The sequence below is a fragment of the Podarcis gaigeae genome, assembly GCF_964106915.1.
Source record: "Podarcis gaigeae genome assembly, chromosome: 2".
In the NCBI taxonomy this organism is placed as follows: domain Eukaryota; kingdom Metazoa; phylum Chordata; class Lepidosauria; order Squamata; family Lacertidae; genus Podarcis; species Podarcis gaigeae.
This window is the reverse complement of record NC_139679.1, coordinates 55137357-55156011: the sequence shown is the minus strand read 5'-3', so window position 1 is coordinate 55156011 and position 18655 is coordinate 55137357. Positions and strand designations below refer to the sequence as shown.

Sequence of the window (18655 nt, the reverse complement as noted above, 5' to 3'; positions counted from 1 at the left end):
TAGACCCTGAAGAAATACACTGAAGTACCCATACAGTGGGGAGGAAACCCACTATCTGTCTTAGTGCAAAGAAATCACTTGGACAAAACTACTTTCTGAAGTGTATCCTTATTGTATTTGTAAGAAGTGAGTTGTTGTTGTTGTTGTTGTTGAAACATAAAGAAAGTATCCTTATTGGTAAGCACTACATCTTGGAGACTTGGTCTGAAGAGTAAAATTCCATTAGTTTGGGAATTGAAGGACTATATCAGCACACACAGCTCTCTGATTTTTAGCTAAAACCCCTCTTTTAGCAAGTGGTCTCTCATTTCATTTTCAGCCCAAATGCTGCTCAGGGCCAAACTATGGTACACATGACAATGTGTAGGAATAGATGAATACTGTATAATTTTCTCTCTTTTGCAGCTTTTACAAATAGCAGCCAGGGCATCAAATAAAGACTGGGACTATGGCATGGAGGCGGGGCAGGTTTAGTCTCCTTCACTGTTTTCCCAATAAATACACACACACAAGTTGCTTGTGAGCATATGTGACACAATCTTGTGCTTAATTGTGGCTTCTCCAATGGATGCATATACATTGATCAGCATAGGTGACAGACTGGAACCTTGAGGGAAGCCACATTTCAAGTCTCTCAGGGATGACCGCCTAATCCTCATCATCCCAGACATGAGAAAACAAGCCAACCAGTCAAACATGTTCGTTGCTCCATCACTGACTAAAAATTTAAAAGCTCCATTAAGACATTTGACCGCAGAGACAGCAGAATGAATCAGGATTCTTCCATTTAACAGGATGCACTGCTTTGCCTCGAGGCCTGTGGCTTGTGGGTGCTTGGTGTTCAGGCACACTTCCTTTGAAGGGAGAATATAATAAAGGCGCTCATTTGGATTCTTTTATTCTTGTTTACAGGTCAGCACTTCCTATTACTCGGCCCCTGGGCTCCTGGGGCAGCCGACAGCCATTGTCACCCTGCCTCATTTACAGCAACACCTGCCGGTGAATATGTACGTAAAACTAAGTCCTTATTTATTAGGTGGGTAGGGCCTTTGGCTAGGGCTGGAGATGTTGTTGCCGAGCAACCATGCCACATGCTGCCAGTCCCCCATCGCCACCCGCTCACAGGAGTAAACAAATACAGAAAAGAAGATGAAGAAGTCCTTGTGGGGTTACCGTCCCACAAGCACCAGCTAAAATTGAGACAACTCTTTTTACAGAGATACTTCTTTCAAGTTAATCTAAAATTTAAACTGGCTTCTGAGAACCCCACATGGGCATACGAAACACTTAGCATGGGCAAGAAGATCGGTTTAAAATTCAGCTCCCAGAATTATGAGACCCATTAGTAAATGTGATCGCTTTTGAGTTGCAGAACCTGAAGAATCATAGAACTGTGGGGTTGAAAAGGGACCGCGAGGGTCATCTAGTCCAACCCCCTGCAATGCAGGAAATTTTCGCACAACATGGGGCTTGAACACATGACCCTGAGATTAAGAGTCTCATGCTGTACTGAATGTCCATGACATATCTGGGGTGGGGGTGAGTTTTGGGTGGTTAGCTACTGAAATGTCATGTGACAGGAGGGAGGTACCCAGGCAACAGACCTGAGGACCAAAAAACTGGTGCTGAATCATTAGGTGTAACCTCCCTGCTGCAGCCTTCCCAGTATGTGCCATTTGGGGCTGATGGAAGTTGAAGTCCAGAACATCTGGAGGATTCCAGGCGGGCGAAGGCTGTCCTACTGCTAAAGGTTTTTGAAAAGAATTCTGTTCTTGCCAACTAATTACATAGCTGTTTTATACTCAGCTACATATCTTTCCTTTGATCACATCCACACCATACATTAAAAGCACACATTTCCCCCTGAAGAATCCTGGGATCTGTAGTTTACCCACGACAGAGTGAGACTTCCTAGCACTCTTGGCCAACTAGAATTCTCAGGATTTCTTGAGGGAAGTTGTGTGTCTTAAATGTGTGGTGTGGGCATGACTTTTGTGTTGTTCACCACACCTCTTGTTTGGGCTGGTATTCGTCTCTTCCTCCACTCATGCATCTCAGTGCATTTCTGAATCCTGACTTTATTGCTTTGGTACAGAGCACATTAACCCAGCCCATTTGGGAGTGCCCTGCCCTGTACATTTTTTACCCATCTATTCAGCATTCTTGATGAGTTGCCTTCCCTCAGTCTTATTCAGGAGCTATTGGGACATTCTTGCATTGTGTAGCAGAAGCATTGTTTGAAGAGGGCTCAGACACGGTGCTTTTAGTTTGGCAGAAGTCACAGCCACAGATCCCAGCGTGGTTTTGGAGCAGGTAGTTGTGTCATCACCTCGTCGCATTGCATAAATGGAACTGCCTCTTCCGAGTACGTAGCGTCACTCTTTAATTCTTTCTGTTTCACCAGGTGTGTTGCTCTGCACTCCTACACAGCTCACAGTCCAGATGAACTAGAGTTGCAAAAAGGAGAAGGTATCCGTGTTTTGGGAAAATACCATGAAGGCTGGCTAAAAGGAATGTCGCTGGTTACAGGAAAGGTTGGAATCTTCCCCAGCAATTACGTCGCTCCACTTTTCAGGTTTGGTTTATGCTTTTTATATATGGACAATGGGGGTAGAGGGAGATATGTGAGTACAGTGGTACCTCGGGTTACAGACGCTTCAGGTTACAGACTCCGCTAACCCAGAAATAGTACCTCGGGTTAAGAACTTTGTTTCAGGATAAGAACAGAAATCGTGCTCTGGCGGGGCAGAGGCAGCGGGGAGGCCCCGTTAGCTAAAGTGGTACCACAGGTTAAGAACAGTTGCAGGTTAAAAACAGACCTCCAGTACGAATTAAGTTCTTAACCCGAGGTACCACTGTAACACCAAAAAAAGTGTCAATGTGGACTTCTGCAGCCCAAATTGAATTTTATTTGAGTCAACATGACTGGATAATGACGGGAATAGGGCTGTAGATCTGCCCACACACATTTCAGAAACTCTAAAGTACAAAAATTCTAAGCAAAATTCTAAATTTATTATAACAATTTGTTAATTGACCTAGCACAAAACAGCTTTGTAGTGGCTCAGCAATGAATCAATGCTAGGGCTAATTTTGTTTCTGTTATGATAACACAGCTAAAGCCCAGAGAACAGAATGAGATGTTCATCCAAGAGTTAGTATGAATCATCAGTGACACTTTATGGCACAATATCCCTTATTTCATCTGTTTTGCAAGTAATCATATGAACTGTATGGGAGTTTTACCTATGTCTGAAAAATAAAATCATGGTTATTCCTAGCATTAGTGTTATTGCCAGCATCCACTGAATCTGTAAGAGCTGCCATATTGGCTATACAAACTGACCCACAGGGCAGACTTCTTCCTTTACATTTGAAGTTGACCTTTTTACAATGCAACATATTTATTGGTCCATCCAGGCAAGGGCACCAACTATAGGGGGCTCTGGGTGCCACCGGAAGTCAGGTTCTGAGGCTGGGGGGCACACGTGGCATCATGACATCACACGCACTGGGCTCCCATAACCCTGAGCCCAAGTCGGCTCCCCTGCATCCAGGGGATATTTCAGATGAGTCATCAGGAAGCTAAAAATATCTACCATTGTGTTTATGCTAATGAGAACTCACTTTTATATTCAATGTGAAAGAAGGGTCTTGTGTATCTTCTCCAACAGTTAGCACAGAAGGAAGCCGAATAGAAAAATGGTTAAAGCCATAAAATCAACCACCAAGTAATGAGGAATGGGATGAGCAGCTCCCAGTCACCATGCCTCTTTCTAGAACATCTCCTGGAGGCCTTGGTCGCTTCATGAAACTGACCAACCGCTTCATGAAACTGAGGGGGAGTTTTATATTTTAAAAAATTGGGCTCACAAAACTTTTTAGTTACAGATAGGTAGCCGTGTTGGTCTGCCATAGTCAAAACAAAAAAAATTCCTTCCAGTAGCACCTTAAAGACCAACTAAGTCAGTTCTTGGTATGAGCTTTCGTATCTGAAATGGTATCTGAAGAAGTGTGCATGCACACGAAAGCTCATACCAAAAACTTTTTAGCTCAGTCAACTAATGTAACAAAATGTGGCTGGCACTGGGTACCACACTGCAGGGACCGGCACTTACTGCAGGACCTGCAGCGTGCCCGAGCCACACGTCTCTCCTGGGAGTGACGTGGTGGCTTGGGCACCTGCAGACTCGACGCTGCCTGAACCGGCAGCGTGGGGCTTGTGTCTGCCCACTGCCTCTCCCTCAGCGGCCCTACAGCTGAGGGGGAGGTAACAGAGAGGCTCCACACAGTGCGCCCTGCCCCATTGGGCAGCTTGCCCCACCCCCGGCTGCAGGACGCGCGCGCCGCACCAAGCACCCGAATGGCTAGCTACACCGCCATGGAGATAATAAAAAATAGAGGGAAAAGAGGAAGGAGTCAGAAAATGTGAAAAAGTAAAGGGTGAATTAAGATACAGCTTGTTTGTGTCCTCCTGCATCCTCCTTACCAGCAACAAGATACATAGCTATTAATCATGAAACCTATCCAAACAGAGCTTCCATCTTCTGAGGAAGTTTATATTTGGATAGTGAAGTTACCTTTGAAGTTCATTGCCATTACTGCTTAATTACCACTGACGGAAGCACGCGTCTTCTTGTCACCAGAAACAAATTAGCAAAACATTTATCTAAACAATGTTGATTGAGTCAGAAGGAATAAGAAATGATGATAGAGATACCATGACTTAGACCAGCCTTCTCTAACTTGGTGCCCACCAGAGGTTTAGGACTACCACTGGCTATGGCTGATAGGGGTTGGAGTACCAAACTTCTGGAGGGCACCAGGCTGAGTTAGACTATAGAAATGCCGGCCGTGAGAAATAACATTGTTGCTTAAAGAGGGCAGACAATTCCATGATGTAATGATTTAGGAATGGCTCCTCTTCAGCAGGTTGGACTCCTGACAAATTAATTGTGGATTGTTCTAGCTTCCAGCAGCACCTATAACAAATAGACACTGATAGATAGATGACAGTGCAGGCAGAATATGTGCAAAGATGAACAACTCCCCAGATCGACTAACTCCATTTTCATATGTAATCATAACAAACCAGCATGGCTCTCTCTCACGCACACCAAACTGTTATGGAAGGAGTCAACTAAGTTTTACTCAGAGGAGATCCAATGAAATGAGTGAATATGACTCGACCAGATCATTATGCTCAATAGGCCTACACTGAGGCCCTTACTCTGAAGTGAGAGAGCAGAAGAGGTGAATGCCATCATAAAAGTGAGTTGTTGAAGTTACTCCAAGGAAGTAGATGACATGTAGAAATCTGGTCAAATGCAGACTGGGAATCGAGTTAGAAAAGTGCAATTTTAATGGAGAATATTGATGTGTATGTGTGTTTTAAAAAAGTATTCGGGGGGGATTATATACGGAGTTAAAATCCATAGTGGACTTTAGCCTGCTCCTGCTGTGATTCACCTTAAAAGTTTCATCCAGTCTTTGAAAGATTTCCTCTTCATAATAAAGGCAGTTCTGTCTGAAATCACTAGAAACTGCTAAATGCAGTACAAGTTGCCTACCTGTTTGAGGGTCAGTCACATATGATGAGGGGAGTTGTCATTTCATTATTTTTTGTTGTTTTATTATGGAGTTCTTCATTGTTTAAATGTTATTTGTTGGACTTGTTTTTATAGAGCCTGTAATTTTTGTATAATGTTTTCATTATCCTGTATATCATTAGTAATAGTATTTTATGTCTTTATTGCCCTGCTCCAAGACTGAAATATAAAAAGCAGGTGACAAAACAAAGCAAAACAACAACAACATTTATTTTTTTCCCACGCATATTTAAAAAACAAACAGTAATTTCTATTGCTACAAGTCAGCTTTTGTTGTTCAGGTTTTCAAGAGCCTAGTTAGGAGAATGCAGGAATCTTTGGGTATGTTCCCCACTCCATGCCTCTCATCCCCCTAGAAAGTGATGCTTACCTGTAGCCTGTAAGGCATATTCTGCAACTGATCTTCCCAGCACCTTAGCTGAAGTTTGGAATCCCTTCTCTCTTTGTGGACTTACAGTGGTGACGTAGGTTACTTGTATCTTTGTGGTGAATAGACTCTTCAGAGCAAGCCTGTCGGTTATCTTGTTAGTTTGAGGAGGTTCAGTTCAGTTGATTGAGGCTGCACCTATATGGGTGTTTTGCTTGTTAATGAAATACCTGTTCCGAATAATTACAGTGGTACCTCGGGTTACATATGATTCAGGTTACATACGCTTCAGGTTACAGACTCCGCTAACCCAGAAATAGTGCTTCAGGTTAAGAACTTTGCTTCAGGATGAGAACAGAAATCGTGCTCTGGTGGCGCGGCGGCAGCAGGAGCTTCAGGTTAAGAACAGTTTCAGGTTAAGAACGAACCTCCAGAACGAATTAAGTACTTAACCCAAGGTTAATTGAGTACTTAACCACTGTACATTGAATCTGGAACTTCATACTGCTGCTGCTGCTGCTAGTACTACTACTACTACTAATAATAATAATAATAATAATGAAGCCACAGTTCTACAATGCAATAGGTGATGCAATGTGAAAGGAACGTTATTCTCCAGGACAGAAGCACTAGGTGGCAAGGGTGCTTGGTAGTTACAAGACAAGGAGGTCACCATGGTAGAGATCTGCGTGCAAGGAGGGAGGGTTGCACAAAAGGAGAGGCAAGGAGACATGGGGCTGAAGGTGAAAACAGGGATGCAAAGTGGAGGTGCAGAATAGAAGCGGCTTCGGAAATGGGGTTGGGAAGATGAAAAGGGAGCTTTATCGCTGCATGAGATGGGAAGGGAATGCTCTAGGGGGTTAATGTAGGGGAACAGCAGGAAGGGTGGGTGAGAAGTGCAAGTAAACATAAATGCAGGGTTTCACAATGGTGAAAAACGTATGATAGGGCTGCCATACATCCAGAATTCCCAGGACATAGCCTGGATTCGTCTTTCCAAAATGGCGTCTAGGCAGAATTTTCAAATTTGGTTAAAATGTCTGGGAGGGGGTGGGAATCTTAACAGCTTTTGTGTCTGGATTTTCACTTTTTGAAATATGGCAAACCTACATAAGGAGATCTGTAGCTTCACAGAACAAAAGAAAACAAAAGCTGTATGGACTTACTTGGGGCCTTGTCATATTTTGTGCCTGACAAAATGGGCAGTAGAAACAAAGGAAAGGAAAGGAAGGACAAGCCGAGTCATTTGGCCAGTGCATCTCAGGCCATAATCCTATATTCACTTGTCTAGGAGTAAATCCCTTTGAACTCAGTGGAAATTACGGCTGAGTAGACATGTGTAGGATTGCACTGTCAACCACAATGCTGAATACAGAGTTAGTTCAGATGGGTATCAACTCTTTCCACATCTTGCTTTAAGTTCAAGAAAACTATTTGTCTTTCTTAGGCACAGTGTAGCTTAAGCTGATTGTGATCATCTCAACCGCAAACGTAAAAACTGAGCAACCCAATATGAAGTACAGGAAAACTGAATGAAAAATGCCAAGTTTTAGTCTTTTGTCAGAGATATGGAATGCCCTAGTAGAAACCTAACTATCCATGTTATTGCTTTTACTGAGGACACGCTTTTACTCATTTCTTCCCCTGCTTATATTTCACCACATGAAATTGCTCTGTTTAAATTGGAGACACCACAGCTACTTTGGGCCTAGAATTATCCCTTCTGCTATCCACTAAACTCCTTCACATTGAAATGAGCCGGTGAGTATTCTTCATCTCTCTGGCTCATTTCTCCAGGCTACGGCCTCTGAAAACACCATGGCCCTGCTTCACCGATAAAACCAAACAAACAATCAAAAGCAGAGCCCAGAGACTTCGGAAGCAGCTTCATAAAGTGCCTCCATCATGAACACCAATTTAAAGGCCTGCTATTGTGTGTCTTCCTTTGGAAATCACCTCATAATAAATGGATGCCTGGGTTATTTTGATGAATCGCTGCCCCATTATTAAATCATAAATCATTTTTTTCCAGAGCACAGAACAACGACGGGAAGGTAACAAAGGAGTGACAGAAGTTGCTGCCTTTCCCCCAGCCGGCCCCTCTCTCAGAAGAGTTGGCACAAACACTTCTCCGTGGCTCAGTTTCTCCTGAGCAAATTAGGAGCTCTTAGGAAGGTTATTTAAGCACCCTGCTCAAGGTGGAAGATTGATGGCCTTCTCAGCAATTTAACAGATTTAGGTGAAAGTGCTATGTGGCCTCGTCAGGGAAAGCAGATGCAGAAAGAAATAATCAGAAGTGACAGCAACACACTTTGGGGAAGGGGGGGGGGGGACATTGCTTGAGAAATGGAACCACAAGTTGCAAAGAGCACAAAACCTCCCTCAGATATTTCCTTCAGGATCGCTGCCCTTCTTGGTGCTTCATCAATCGGTCCATCTGAATTTAACTCAGGCAGTTAAGGAGCATTGGGAGATCACAGCCCGTCATTTTTTGCCTATTAAGCAGAACAGGTTGTTGTTTTTCACCACCATAAACTGTGAACAGCAAAACAGAAAAGCAGCAGTTTATAAAATGAAGCAAGATAATTTCACCACGGCTAATTTGATCTTTAGTGATGCGCTGGTCTCTTCCCTGAGAAAAAGATTAGAGTAGCTTGAATCCACCAAGAGCTCACATTTTATATCTGCTTCCCTGCTGTCTTAAATTTTGATAGACAAAATAAATCCTGCAGCTGCTCTCCTGCTCACCCCTCTATGCAAACTAGAAAAGATGAAATTAACTCTTGATACGTTTGCACATACTTATTACCTTCACTGCTTTCTCCCAACTCCTTATTTTTTTACTTCAAAGTTATTTACTTTGCTCTCTGAAACATTAGTGCACAAAAATGTCCATTATTTGGTCACCCCGCCACCCACCCATTTTTTACTGTTGGCTAAATACCTGCCAACAAGGGAAATAGCAATGGGGGAGACTGTCACCTCCACCTGTTGTGCCACCATCGCCCCATACCTGCAATCCAGTAACCTTTTTTTTTTTTACATGTACAATTATGAAAAAGGACACTGTACACAACCACAGATTGTAAACATTTGTGCACATTACAGCCGTCTCAAGGGCAAAAAACATTTGGGTGTGGGCTCCTCCGAACAACCTGTTCTTTGAGCGTTCATCCTTGCTCAAAGCTTTTATGGAGGTTAGGGCATGTCTGGTCTTTATTGAGCATTTGTTGTGATTTGTTTTGGGGAGGCTATACGACAGTGAGCATTCATCCTGATTTGCTTGTGTCTTCCCATTAATCATTCGTCCGTTCCACACTTTTCAGTGCATTTCCTCATCACTTTTCTAACCACTAAAAGTCAATTTTTTAAAGGACTTTGCACTAGGGCAACAAAGCACATTAATCTGCTCCAACTGCCATAACTTAAATTTTCAGAGTGTGTGTTTGAGTCCCTCTCTCAAAATACTAACAGGCTAGAGGCAACCTCAGGCAGTATGTTATCAGCTAACAATGAAGGATCACCCTTTTCTGAGGATTTATTCTTAGCACTAGCATGCAAGCACCAGGAGGTTTCTTGTACACATTCAAATTTTCTCACACCACAGAAACATTCGTGCTGCAGATTTGAACCAGAGTAGTAAGTAATTGTGAGGTATAGTCTTTAACATTCTGAAATGTAATGCAAATGTCCATTAGTTATGTGCCATATTGCATGGTCTATATCATTAAAAGATGGTGTGGTGATGATGATTATTTTGCTGTTGTTGTTTTGTCGGAACATAGCCTCTGTCATTAATATAATTATTGTGAAATTCCTGCACGGGGGGGGGGGGATTCTGGAGAAAGATTAAAGTGGAAGGATATTTCAGAATGTACAAATGCTTGCTGATTGGATTTCCCACTTTGCCCTTCCTTTTCTAACTAGGTAACAAAAACTCCTGGATTTGAATTGTGCAGCTGCATTTGCTCCCTAATTATCTCTTTCTTTCTCTCTCTCTCCCTCCCTCCCATCTGACTCTCCTAAACAACCAGGAAGTCCTCAAGCTTCCCTGATTCAAGGATGCCTTCCCTCTATGCGACTTGGACATTATCCACTTCCTCACTTTCCTCCCAGGGAAGCATCTCAGAGAACGGCCCAAGGCAAAGCAGACCTATGAAATCTGCCTTCATGCCCGCATCTTTGGCCTCACCTGTGAGGAATGTCTCTGTGCCAAGCACCTCAGGGCACACAACTCTGCAGAGGAGAGGACGTGGCAGCAGTAGGAAGAGTAAGTCCTGGTGAGAGAGAGACATACGAACCTGTTCCCAAGTGGCTGAGAGATGACTAGAAGCCTTTAATTAGCACATTGAAACTTGGGGCTGATGCAATAAACAGAAATGCTAGGCTAAGCCTCCTGGAGAGCTGGTTGCATGCATACAGCTGAGCTGAAAGCTTGCCTTGCCAAAGGCATGGATATACTAGCCAGAGCTAGAGACAAATCCCAAAATGTGTGGCAGAATTAATCGTTCAGACACTACCCAGGGATAGCCAAATCTGTTTCACTATTTACTAAGCAGAGAAATGCAAGCTAATTAATTATTATTATTATTATTATTATTATTATTATTATTATTTATACCCTGCCCATCTGGCTTGGTTTCCCCAACCACTCTGGGCGGCTTACAACACATAAAAAATTGTAAAACAACAGACATTAAAAATTTCCTGATAGAGAGCTAAATCTCTGTGTATCTCATTGAATATTTGGGGTCTTTGTTTACTTTTTCCCATTAAGAAAAACTGAGATTGCCAAGGTAAAGTAGAAGTGTTGGCAGCAAATTTACAAATATGTAGTTGTAATATGGAGTTCACCAAGGTTGCTACAGAGCAGTGTTCATTCTGGAAACTGTAATATGGGGGTCACCAAGGTTGCTACAAAGCGGTGTTCATTATAGCTGTCCAAAACATAAATGTTGATATTTGAATTGTTGAATGGCCCACAAGTGGGTTTCAGTGGCAACAGGACTATTATTATTTATATAGCACCATCATTGCATGTGGTGCTTTAAAGAGTACTAGAGGTGTGCACTTGTTTCAGAACAAATGAGGGCCCATTCAGTTCACTTTCCCTTTGTTCCGAAATGAATACACAAAGGAATGGAAGGAATTCGGGACTCCCATTTGTATTCATACCTAGTTGTATGAATATTCAGTGGGATGTGTGGCCAGGTCTTGCGTATATGTCTCCAGCAGCGTCAGCAGTGCTAGCAGCTGCTTTGTTATTTACCCACAATGCCCTGGGTGTCATGAATGTGGGCATTTGAGAGGAGTAGTGGCCACGATTGTGGAGAATCTTTCTGTATGTGTTTCCTTAACAGGGCGCTGCAGAACACTACAAGGTATGGTGCATTGCGAATCAATAAAGTGGCAGCTGATGAGAACAGTCACTGAAAACAGATCGCCTGCCTAAAACCATTTTTTTAAAATAAAGGAAATAATGCCACCATGAAACAAGGGTAGGGAAGCCAATGTGAAATCTACAAGTGGATTTCTATGAATTGATTGTGAAATAAATGGCATCTTTCATAATGAAAACAAATTGAAAAAATGGGGTGGGGAAGATGACAAAGAGTTCACTTTCATTCGTACTTATTGACATAGGTTAAAAGCCATGTCCATTGGGGAAAACATGAAGGGGGTGGATGTGAGCAAATATATAAGACACATATTTGGGCTTATATTTCAACCAGAGTCTGAAGGAAGCGTTTAAATCCAAGGCTTCACCAAAATGCACAGGAGGTGCATTTTGAGGCAGTAATGGAAGAAAGTGATGGGTGCTCTAGGAAGCTGCTCCAGGAAGATAGGACAGAAAAGGAGGCAAATGTGTGAACTCTTTTAAAGGAGCAGATTTTGGGGTGACGAATGATTATAAGAGTTGGAGGCCGTATTCAGGATTATAATGCGAAAAAGGATGGGAAATGGGTTAGGATCATAGTCATGGAGGTCTCTGAAAGCAAAGACAAGGAATTCACATCAAATGTACATGGTGGAGACCATATAGGTGGCCATGTTTTTACTGGCCCTGTTTCTGTTACTTTAGCTGTATAAGGAAAGTAAGAAATTTAGTTGATGAAGATTTTTCTGTCAGAGGGATTAAAGTGGTTGCGGGAAACTTCACCTGTTAAGCACCCTCTGCCTGCTGGTGAAGGACCAGAAAATAAAAGTAGCAAGCTTCCAAAGAAGGTAGGAGAAAAGAAAGCAGGTTTACAGAGGAAGCATTTTTAACTACAGAAACTGGTTGAGCAATTGCAAGTATTACAAAAGACAGCTGTGGGACACCAAATACAACCAGCTTTTTTAGTAAATTTCAGCCAGCAGTTGAATAATTTAGATGTCCCATTAATAAGTTAGTGAAGACCAAATAGATGGCACCATTTCATACCAAGTCAAGCCCTTGGTCCATCTCTGGGGTCCCCAACATGGCATCCTTGTACCCTATGGTGCCTTTGGACATCCCCCCTCCCAGCACCCAACAAGGCCCTATATCCCTCTCGGTTTTGGTTTTGGTTTTTAAATTTGGGGTTTGGGCACAAAGGGGTTAAGAATTGCCTGCTTTTGGTGCAGTGTTCTGCATTTTTGAGAGGAAGTTCTAAGCACCGTTCTAAGTGGGAATTTTCATAGAGGCTCAGAATTGTATAATTGGAAGGGACCACAAGGGTCATCTTGTAGTGCCCGTGGCAGTTTCCAAGATTTCCAGGTGTGCCTCCAGGCTGGAGACCCCCTGCTCTATCTGGTTCAGTATTCTCCAGTCTAAGTGGCAGGCAGGTGCTCTCCACAGTCTCAGGAAGGAGACTTTCCCCACCCTAGTACCTGAGGTTCTTTTAACTGGCGATATGAAGGAACATGCCTAAAACTTCCTGCATACAGAGCATGTGCTTTCCCAGCATATTATAGCTCCCTTGCAATTTTCTGTCTACGCTTAAAACTTTGAGTGACTTCCAACAAGCCTGAAGACTAAAATTCAGCTAAGTACTGCAATTCAGCAATTTTGGCCCATCCTTTTGATATAAAATTTCAAAAATGAGCTGCAAAGGGGTTATTATCATCTTTTAATCCTCATCTCTTCTTGAATTCTGCCTCCCCAGATGGATCTTTACAGAAACCTTTGCAACCAGGAGCTCTTATTCCATTTGTCAACTCCCTCAGGCGAACTCCTGCCACCCAAACACGAGTGCAGCAATCTCCAACATATCAACATATCTCCTCTCTGCCCCGAGGGATTAGCACGGCTGACACGGGAGCCAGGCCGAATTCCTCCCATGATTCTTCATTCATATTAGTGCCCCGAAGCGGGAATAGCCGAGCTCCTTCTGTGTGTAGCTCAGTAATATTGGACACCAAGGAATTGCCTACAAAAAATGAATCATCTCTAAAGCCACCTGCATCTGCTCCACCCTCCATTCTGGTGAAGCCAGACACATCCAGGAACACCACTGAGAAGGTAACAGTGGGTCTAATTCACCACAGGGGTACTTTTATATTGCAGGCGTGGTTATGAAAAGCTTTGGGGTGCAGGTGGAGATATGGGATATTAGAACTGCAGGACAGGACAAATCCTAGTCAACATACCATTACCTGGTAGGGTAGGTGGAGAAGGCCTTCACCGAAGAACTCAACATTACAAGGTAATGATTACATTGACTTTTTTTGTTGACAGAACAGGACTAAGATTCTTTATCATGCTCCTGTATGTGTCATTCATGATTTCTCAAGCAGCATGTCCCTATTGTGAGAGCATACTCCCCATTATGTTAGTTTCTCATCAGCCTAACATCACCATAAATTCAACATTCAGTGCTCACTCGCTCTCTCGCTCTCAACCTGCCAAGATATTCATTCACTTCCCTCTGCAGTCTGTTGGCAAAGATCATCCATGTCATGGTGGGTTTGTGGGTTGAAATGAAAAGATAGAAACTGTGGACATGATTTATCATTGCCACAGGAAGTCTAATTGCTGAATATGTGGTAAAGTTCTTCTATTTCCTGAAGGTTGGTTTTTGGGATACATCGTCTCAGACACCCAGGCCAAAAGGAAATAGAAGATGCAAGGTGTAAAGATAGATAATACAAAAGCAAAATAATAAATAATCACTAAGCACCTACATAGCATTTGTGAGGAATCAAAGAATTTCACATACATTTCCCCACTCTGTTCCTTACAAGAAACCTGTAACATAGAGTTGTCTCCATGATCAAAAATAAATAAATGATGACTTCCATAAATGCACCTAGTGAGTTGATTATTTCTGAATCAGGAACTTTCTGATGCACAGATCACCCACTACCAAGACGAAATATGTATTTGTGCTGACTCTTAGTACTTTTTGGAGTGGAGTGGACCAGTAAGCAAGTAGTCGAGGAAACTTCTGCATCTCTCAAAACTCTAAGCTTATATGTTACTCGGTTTTACACCAAATGACACTCTAAAATCCACTCGGCTGTAAAATGGGTAGGTGATCTATTGGGATTCCGAGGAAGGCAAAGGTGACTGGAAACAGTGCTGACTATATTAGCTGACACATATAATGTACTTTTCAGAAATAGAAATATGTCCTCCTCTATTTGTTGTTGTTTAGTCGTCTTAGTCGTGTTCGACTCTCCAACTTTCTAATGTTTAGCTGAAGAAAGTGTAAAACTGGTTGTAAAAGAAAATGTAAAAGTTCTTTGTTTGTCATGTCCCCAGACAGCAAAGACAATGCTGGTGGCAGCCTTGTTGGAATGAAATAACTCCTGATTTCTCTTCCCTTTCAGCAAGTGAAAACTGTGAGATTTCAGAACTCCAGCCCACCACCATCCAAGAGGCACAGCTCCCTACCTTTACCGACCCTCTCCAATGAGCAAGGAGGGGTCACAGAAGCACCCAAGAGCCCTGAGATATCAGCTCTCTACTCCCACCATATTATCATCGCTAGTCCAGTTTCTCAGAGGAGGATGCCACATCCCAAGACCTCATCACTGGACCTTTCTGGCCAAGCAGGCCACCTGACCTTTCCTACAAAAAAACATTATAATAGTATCTCTGAAAACTGAGACGGGTAAACATAGTTTAGATTGCTTACAGAGGAGAATGACAACAAATGTCCAAAGTGAAGCTAACAGCCACCCCATACGCCGTAGATCTCAGATCCAATCTGTCAACACAAATGTAAGTCTCATAGAAGAGCTGGGCTTCTTTCAGGCATCTACACCACTGCTGGCTATGTAGTGGATTGGATACCATTCCCCCCCCCCCCCCATAATGGACAGAAGCGTCTTTTTTGAGTGGCTTTGATCTACAACTCAAGCTGCAAGCGTGCATCATATGCAAAGACTACCACAAAATTAATTCCATTGCCACAAGTAGATAAAAATATGACAGAGAGGGGAATAGATTGTGAGTATGGCAGGCTATTCAAAAGACAAACTGTTCTAAGAAAGGTTCAGCACTGTACAATGCAATCGGAAAAGCAAACCTGTCAGAAAAAGACTTCTTCTCTATACCTTCCTTTGCCTTCTCTGTACTTTGGTTTTCTTAATTTTATAGTGGATGAAACCGCTTCCTATCTCCACCCACCCCCAGCTCTGGCTCAGTTATCAAATTCTCCTTATATTTTGTTTAGCTTCGCAGTATGCATTTAAAGTATGTGGAGATAATTTATATGAGGTTTTGAAGGAGATTTTCTTTTTCTTTTTTTAGAAATATAAAATGTTTCCCAGCCTCACCAGTAGTAAATCAAGGGAGATAATGAAACACAACCCATTAACCACATATTCCCAACCATGAATTTTGGATCCTGCTTCCATGGAAATGGCTGGAGGATTATAGTGTGCATTGCACCAAGCAAACCTAGTAACCCTATGATTCAAAACCAAAACTAATTCCAAGTTATCAAAAACAAACAAATAAATAAAAAACAAATTCACAAATATGCTTTAAGATATGAGAAACTCATCCTGAAAACCTAGGGAGGAAGGTGCATGGTTTAAGACTGAAATCCTACCCACAGTTACTTGGGACAAAGCCTGATTAGAAGCAATGGGATTTACATGTGAGTAAACTAGCATAAGAGCAGGTTACACATGTGAGCATCCCATCTTGTCACATGTAAGCATTCCAGTTGACCTGGAAGTGGACTAGGGGTGGAGGACAACTTCATTTGGTTCACATTTAAAACTAAACCTAATTTGCACCAACAAACTAACACAGATCACAGATCAGAACATATTCTTAGGATTCTCAACTCAAATATATATATACAGAAAAGATTTTTTAAAATGTACGGTTTATTAGAAATTCATACGTAGAAAGAAATTAAGTATTCAAGTATGTATACGTATTTCCAGTGCTTTTTTCCTTTAAAAAATGTTTAGGGGTACTCTCATTTTGACTCAAGAAAATCACCATTTTGTAGTTCAAATCAGGAAAAATAAATAGAGTAAATGGACAAAAGTACAAAGATTCACAAAATGTTTAGGAGTATGTGTACCCCTGCATGCCCCCAGAAAAAGCACTGCATATTTCAATACATACTTAAATATTTATTTAAATACAAGTTCTTGTACAATCTTTTTTTATATAAAAAGAAATCAGATTGTTGCAAAATGGAACAGAAGGGACTTATGAATGAACACATTTGAAATTGACATGGATTGACCCATCCACCCCATTGTCCATCCAGCTTCCACCCAGGTCCTCCTGGTCTGTAGCCACTCCTCTGCCTGCCTCCATCTTTATCCACAGGCAGCAGCATGATGCTACTGGAAGACCAGCCATTTCCACCCCGCAGAAGGCCCTTCTTTTCCTCAGGCTCACCCACTTACCTTATCAGCAGGTCTCACACACACAGTGCTTGCTTACTCCCAGCCTCTCTCGATCTCGCTGGCTAGCTAGCCTCAGCAATAAGGCAGAATCAGAAACGCCATGTCATTTTAACCCAGCTACGACTGATGTTTAGAATAGTGCTCTGTGATAGAACGTTGTTTATTTTTTTTCCCACTGCTAGTTCAAAAGCCACGCTTTCCGGCCCAAAGCAAGGGAGCATGAGATTTTGTGATGGAACCTGCTGTGTCATTTCAATAAAAGGTTGGGAACTTACGCTCTTGGATGATTGTACAGAACGAACGAAAGTCACACAATAGATGTTTGCCGCTCACTCCAGGTTGGACAACACTTGAGGGGAAGAGTTTTCATTTGGAATCAGAATGAGGGGTTGCTAGGAGTACCCGCTGGCTTAACATCAACCACATTTTCATCTTCATTTGTAGCAAAATGCTACATTGACCCCTATTTTGGAGGCAACCTACCTTCGGAGCCAAAATGCATCCCCATATTGTTTTCTGACCTTTGTAGAATTAGAAACAGTTTTCTGACCTTTGTAGAATTGTGCTCTTTTATTTACCCATGTTAGTTTTGTGAAGTCAAGTATGCTTTAATCTTCCCGGTGCATACAGAGTGCAGAGGGGAAGTTCACAAACTACTGAATGCTTAATGAACAGAGCAAAATGATAAGGTAAGGTAAAAGTAAAGGAGCCCTGGATGGTTAAGTACAGCCAAGGGTGACTATGGGGTACGGCGCTCATCTCGCTTTCAGGCTGAGAGAGCCAGTGTTTGTCCACAGACAGCTTTCCGGGTCATGTGGCCAGCATGACTAAACCACTTCTGGTGCAACCAAAGTGCACGGAAGCACCGTTTACCTTCCCACCACAGCAGTACCTATTTATCTACTTGCACTGGCATGCTTTCAAACTGCTAGGTTGGTAGGAGCAGGGAAAGAGCAACGGGGATTCGAAGCACCAACCTTCTGATCAGCAGGCCCAAGAGACTCAGTGGTTTAGACCACAATGCCACCCTAGCAAAATGATAAATGAGGCTGCTGATTCTAGCTAAGCAACATTTGTTTCAGGTGTATTTCACGCACGCCTTTCATATGCAGCTGTGTTTGGCGGGAGAGCGTATATCCCTCTACAGCAGCAGGGGGACCTCGAATGCAACCCTCTAAGCCTCTCTATCTAGCCCTTCAGACTCTCCCCACACCACATCTTCTCCTCAGGCCACACCTCTTACCAACTCTGCTTTGCACCCTTGAGTGATTTCTCCTGGATGGGATGTGTCCTTGAACTCTGATAATGACTCTTGCTTCTCAGGAGGCTAGAGAGGGGTGTACGTCAGTACTCACCTACTGGGCAAAGTTAAATGGGGATGAGGGTGTAGCTCAGTGACAGAGCATCTGCTTTGTATGCAAACGGTCCTGGGTTCAATCCCCAGCATCTCTACGTGGGCTGGAAGAGACCCTAAAACCCTGCTGCCAGTCAGAGTAGCCAATACTGAGCTAGGTAGACCAATGGTCTGATTCAGTATAAGGCAGCTTCCAACGCTCTTCATGTACATTCATTTCCTTGTCCATTTTTGCCTCTGGCATGAGGCCCTGGAAGGTTGACCACAAAGGAATACAGCCATCAGGCCCAAGCCTACCATTTGCTCTTTCAAAAACACACTCACAGAATTGTTAACTGAACAAAGGGTGTCACAGCCCAATTGCTAAGAAATATTTTGGAAGCGGAATGTATCTTGGTCAACCTAATAATAATAATAATAATAATATATAATAATATACTTCTGCACCAGGGATACTCAGCCTTCATTCTGTGTCCACAAAAG

General features: G+C 42.7%; 1 protein-coding gene across 4 annotated transcripts in view; it reads left to right on the top strand.

The window, feature by feature from the left end:
* Positions 1 to 17092, top strand: part of SH3RF2 (SH3 domain containing ring finger 2) — a 75625-nt gene extending 58533 nt beyond the window's left edge. For all 4 annotated transcript variants that reach the window (XM_083728273.1, XM_083728274.1, XM_083728271.1 and 1 more), the window contains 5 exons: positions 913 to 1007; positions 2405 to 2575; positions 10011 to 10246; positions 13104 to 13459; positions 14770 to 17092. In XM_083728273.1, the coding sequence (XP_083584399.1) occupies positions 913 to 1007; positions 2405 to 2575; positions 10011 to 10246; positions 13104 to 13459; positions 14770 to 15048 (1137 nt within the window). In that variant the 3' untranslated portion in view covers positions 15049 to 17092. The remainder of the gene's footprint in view (positions 1 to 912; positions 1008 to 2404; positions 2576 to 10010; positions 10247 to 13103; positions 13460 to 14769) is intronic.
* The last annotated feature ends 1563 nt before the right edge of the window (positions 17093 to 18655 follow it).